Raw genomic sequence first — 5000 nt, 5'->3', positions numbered from 1 at the left:
GTGTGTGTGTGGTGTGTGTGTGTGTGGTGTGTGTGTGTGTGGTGTGTGTGTGTGTGGTGTGTGTGTGTGTGGTGTGTGTGTGTGTGGTGTGTGTGTGTGTGGTGTGTGTGTGTGTGGTGTGTGTGTGTGTGGTGTGTGTGTGTGTGGTGTGTGTGTGTGTGGTGTGTGTGTGTGTGGTGTGTGTGTGTGTGGTGTGTGTGTGTGTGGTGTGTGTGTGTGTGGTGTGTGTGTGTGTGGTGTGTGTGTGTGTGGTGTGTGTGTGTGTGGTGTGTGTGTGTGTGGTGTGTGTGTGTGTGGTGTGTGTGTGTGTGGTGTGTGTGTGTGTGGTGTGTGTGTGTGTGGTGTGTGTGTGTGTGGTGTGTGTGTGTGTGGTGTGTGTGTGTGTGGTGTGTGTGTGTGTGGTGTGTGTGTGTGTGGTGTGTGTGTGTGTGGTGTGTGTGTGTGTGGTGTGTGTGTGTGTGGTGTGTGTGTGTGTGGTGTGTGTGTGTGTGGTGTGTGTGTGTGTGGTGTGTGTGTGTGTGGTGTGTGTGTGTGTGGTGTGTGTGTGTGTGGTGTGTGTGTGTGTGGTGTGTGTGTGTGTGGTGTGTGTGTGTGTGGTGTGTGTGTGTGTGGTGTGTGTGTGTGTGGTGTGTGTGTGTGTGGTGTGTGTGTGTGTGGTGTGTGTGTGTGTGGTGTGTGTGTGTGTGGTGTGTGTGTGTGTGGTGTGTGTGTGTGTGGTGTGTGTGTGTGTGGTGTGTGTGTGTGTGGTGTGTGTGTGTGTGGTGTGTGTGTGTGTGGTGTGTGTGTGTGTGGTGTGTGTGTGTGTGGTGTGTGTGTGTGTGGTGTGTGTGTGTGTGGTGTGTGTGTGTGTGGTGTGTGTGTGTGTGGTGTGTGTGTGTGTGGTGTGTGTGTGTGTGGTGTGTGTGTGTGTGGTGTGTGTGTGTGTGGTGTGTGTGTGTGTGGTGTGTGTGTGTGTGGTGTGTGTGTGTGTGGTGTGTGTGTGTGTGGTGTGTGTGTGTGTGGTGTGTGTGTGTGTGGTGTGTGTGTGTGTGGTGTGTGTGTGTGTGGTGTGTGTGTGTGTGGTGTGTGTGTGTGTGGTGTGTGTGTGTGTGGTGTGTGTGTGTGTGGTGTGTGTGTGTGTGGTGTGTGTGTGTGTGGTGTGTGTGTGTGTGGTGTGTGTGTGTGTGGTGTGTGTGTGTGTGGTGTGTGTGTGTGTGGTGTGTGTGTGTGTGGTGTGTGTGTGTGTGGTGTGTGTGTGTGTGGTGTGTGTGTGTGTGGTGTGTGTGTGTGTGGTGTGTGTGTGTGTGGTGTGTGTGTGTGTGGTGTGTGTGTGTGTGGTGTGTGTGTGTGTGGTGTGTGTGTGTGTGGTGTGTGTGTGTGTGGTGTGTGTGTGTGTGGTGTGTGTGTGTGTGGTGTGTGTGTGTGTGGTGTGTGTGTGTGTGGTGTGTGTGTGTGTGGTGTGTGTGTGTGTGGTGTGTGTGTGTGTGGTGTGTGTGTGTGTGGTGTGTGTGTGTGTGGTGTGTGTGTGTGTGGTGTGTGTGTGTGTGGTGTGTGTGTGTGTGGTGTGTGTGTGTGTGGTGTGTGTGTGTGTGGTGTGTGTGTGTGTGGTGTGTGTGTGTGTGGTGTGTGTGTGTGTGGTGTGTGTGTGTGTGGTGTGTGTGTGTGTGGTGTGTGTGTGTGTGGTGTGTGTGTGTGGTGTGTGTGTGTGGTGTGTGTGTGTGGTGTGTGTGTGTGGTGTGTGTGTGTGGTGTGTGTGTGTGGTGTGTGTGTGTGGTGTGTGTGTGTGGTGTGTGTGTGTGGTGTGTGTGTGTGGTGTGTGTGTGTGGTGTGTGTGTGTGGTGTGTGTGTGTGGTGTGTGTGTGTGGTGTGTGTGTGTGGTGTGTGTGTGTGGTGTGTGTGTGTGGTGTGTGTGTGTGGTGTGTGTGTGTGGTGTGTGTGTGTGGTGTGTGTGTGTGGTGTGTGTGTGTGGTGTGTGTGTGGTGTGTGTGTGGTGTGTGTGTGTGTGTGTGTGTGTGTGTGTGTGTGTGTGTGTGTGTGTGTGTGTGTGTGTGTGTGTGTGTGTGTGTGTGTGTGTGTGTGTGTGTGTGTGTGTGTGTGTGTGTGTGTGTGTGTGTGTGTGTGTGTGTGTGTGTGTGTGTGTGTGTGTGTGTGTGTGTGTGTGTGTGTGTGTGTGTGTGTGTGTGTGTGTGTGTGTGTGTGTGTGTGTGTGTGTGTGTGTGTGTGTGTGTGTGTGTGTGTGTGTGTGTGTGTGTGTGTGTGTGTGTGTGTGTGTGTGTGTGTGTGTGTGTGTGTGTGTGTGTGTGTGTGTGTGTGTGTGTGTGTGTGTGTGTGTGTGTGTGTGTGTGTGTGTGTGTGTGTGTGTGTGTGTGTGTGTGTGTGTGTGTGTGTGTGTGTGTGTGTGTGTGTGTGTGTGTGTGTGTGTGTGTGTGTGTGTGTGTGTGTGTGTGTGTGTGTGTGTGTGTGTGTGTGTGTGTGTGTGTGTGTGTGTGTGTGTGTGTGTGTGTGTGTGTGTGTGTGTGTGTGTGTGTGTGTGTGTGTGTGTGTGTGTGTGTGTGTGTGTGTGTGTGTGTGTGTGTGTGTGTGTGTGTGTGTGTGTGTGTGTGTGTGTGTGTGTGTGTGTGTGTGTGTGTGTGTGTGTGTGTGTGTGTGTGTGTGTGTGTGTGTGTGTGTGTGTGTGTGTGTGTGTGTGTGTGTGTGTGTGTGTGTGTGTGTGTGTGTGTGTGTGTGTGTGTGTGTGTGTGTGTGTGTGTGTGTGTGTGTGTGTGTGTATTCCAGTCATTACCCTGAACTTCAAGTGTGATACTGCAAGCATCCAGTCCATAATCGTTCGATGCCACACATTTGTAAAGCCCAGAGTCTTCCGATGTGACGTCACTGATCTCAAGTATCACTGAATTCGAGTTTCCAATCATGCGATACCGACCACCATCCTCCAGCTGCTCGCTCTCTATGTACCACTTTATGTCAACGTGAGGGCTGGCAGTAAGGCTCAGTTTGAGACACGCTTTCTGTCCTTTGGAACATGACACGGTGTCTGACAGAGCAGATAGACTTGGAGGCTCTAGAATATGAGACATTGAGACTGTTGTAATCAAATGAATAAAAATAATTGTCATCAAATGTGAGTCTTTCTGTTGGATGTTGGATGTGGGTTGTTTGTCTGTTAGTTAGAAGGTGCCACAAGCATGACGGCAAGTATCTGTGTATGTCTGTTGTCTGTCTGTCTGTCTGCCTATATGTCTGTCTCTGTCTGTCTGTCTCTTTGTTTGTCTGTCAGTCTATTGTCTGTCTGTCTATTGTCTGTCTGTCTATTGTCTGTCTGTCTGTCTGTCTGTCTATTGTCTGTCTGTCTGTCTGTCTGTCTGTCTGTCTGTCTCTGTCTGTCTCTTTGTTTGTCTGTCTGCCTATTGTCTGTCTGTCTGTCTATCTGTCTATTGTCTGTCTATCTGTCAATGGTAGTATATCTCAAACATGATCGCTATTACAGGCTAAGTAAAGTGGCTAATGGAAAACTTTAAAAGTGAGTTCAATAGGCCCTATAGGGCCATTATACTTACCAATCTAATGTGCGTGTGTGTGTGTATGTGTGTGTGTGTGTGTGTGTGTGTGTGTCTGTCTGTCTGTCTGTCTGTCTATTTGTTTGTCTGTCTGTTGTCTGTCTATCTGTCTATTTGTTTGTCTGTCTGTTGTCTGTCTATCTGTCTATTTGTTTGTCTGTCTGTTGTCTGTCTATTTGTTTGTCTGTTGTTGTCTGTCTGTCTGTCTGTCCATCTGTCTGTCTGTCTAGTGTCTGTCTGTCTAGTGTCTGTCTCTCTAGTGTCTGTCTGTCTAGTGTCTGTCTGTCTAGTGTCTGTCTGTGTGTCCGTCAACTCTATCATTGCTTGTCTGTCTGTCTGTATACATCCGTGTGTCAATCTAACCAATCTCTCTCTACACTTCACATTTACACACATTCCTAAATACCTCGAGATTTCATTCCTTCTGATTTCCTTGGTCTCAACTAAGAAATTTCCTTGCCCATCGCCACTCAACACTCTCACATGTTCACCACCACTCAACAGTAACTCATCCTCTTTCACTGATACGTCTTCATTGATGACGTATGTCTCACCAACGACTACTTGAGCGGCAGGCTGAGTTGCCGTCCAAGATTCTGGCTTCACTGACATCTGCATCTGCACCAACTCTATGGATATGGCAGGTAATGTGCCCTTTCTTTTTACAAATGCCTGCCGTCTAGGTGTAAGAAATTTTGCAGTTAAATAGACAAGAAATGGCAAGCGACTACACTGCACACATGCATGCACACACACACACACACACACACACACACAAACATAACATACAGACGTATAACCAAACAAACAAAAAACAAACAAACAAACATAAACCTGACAAATGGATGACTAAACAAACAAACAAAAAACATAAACAGACCATACAGGTATGATCATACAAGGAAACAAACAACGATACAAACAAATAGATGTATGAGCAAACAAACATAAACATAAACAAACAGATGCAAACAAACAAACAAACAAACAAACAGATGTATGACCAAACAAACAGAAAAACCAACACAAACATATACAAACAGATGTATGACCAAACAAACAAGCCTCCAAAGTACATATATAACAAGCACCCACAGGCAAAAATGCAGCAAAACTGCCACCACACCACACCACACTACACAAACTACTACACCACACCACACCACACCACACCACTACACCACACCACACCACACCACTACACCACACCACACCACACTATTACACCACACTACATCACACCACACCACACCACACTACATCACACCACACTACATCACACCACACACCACCCCACTCCACACCACACCACACACACACCACCCCGCACCACACACACACCACCCTGCACCACACAGCATCACACCACAACACACCAGTACTACACCACACCACACCACACCACACCACACCACACCACACCACACCACACTATGCCACACCACACCACACCACACTATGCCA

The 5000-nt window shown here is 48.3% G+C and overlaps 2 protein-coding genes across 2 annotated transcripts in view; both read right to left on the bottom strand.

Moving 5' to 3' along the window:
• The window catches only part of LOC134194266 (myosin light chain kinase, smooth muscle-like), a 24942-nt gene extending 20981 nt beyond the window's left edge, over positions 1–3961 (bottom strand). Inside the window, exons 1-2 of the mRNA XM_062663191.1 lie at positions 3943–3961; positions 2762–3040 (exon numbers count right to left, since the gene is read on the bottom strand). Coding sequence (XP_062519175.1) covers positions 2762–3040; positions 3943–3955 — 292 coding nt within the window. The 5' untranslated portion in view covers positions 3956–3961. The remainder of the gene's footprint in view (positions 1–2761; positions 3041–3942) is intronic.
• A 4-nt stretch (positions 3962–3965) lies between these two features.
• Positions 3966–5000, bottom strand: part of LOC134193741 (kalirin-like) — a gene marked incomplete at its 3' end in the record, with an annotated part of 37805 nt that continues 36770 nt past the window's right edge. Inside the window, exon 48 of the mRNA XM_062662575.1 lies at positions 3966–4215. Within this exon, the coding sequence (XP_062518559.1) occupies positions 3966–4215 (250 nt within the window). The remainder of the gene's footprint in view (positions 4216–5000) is intronic.

This window comes from Corticium candelabrum, chromosome 18, assembly GCF_963422355.1.
Source record: "Corticium candelabrum chromosome 18, ooCorCand1.1, whole genome shotgun sequence".
Taxonomy (NCBI): domain Eukaryota; kingdom Metazoa; phylum Porifera; class Homoscleromorpha; order Homosclerophorida; family Plakinidae; genus Corticium; species Corticium candelabrum.
Note: the sequence above shows the minus strand (reverse complement) of the source record. Positions and strands in the feature narration are given on the sequence as shown.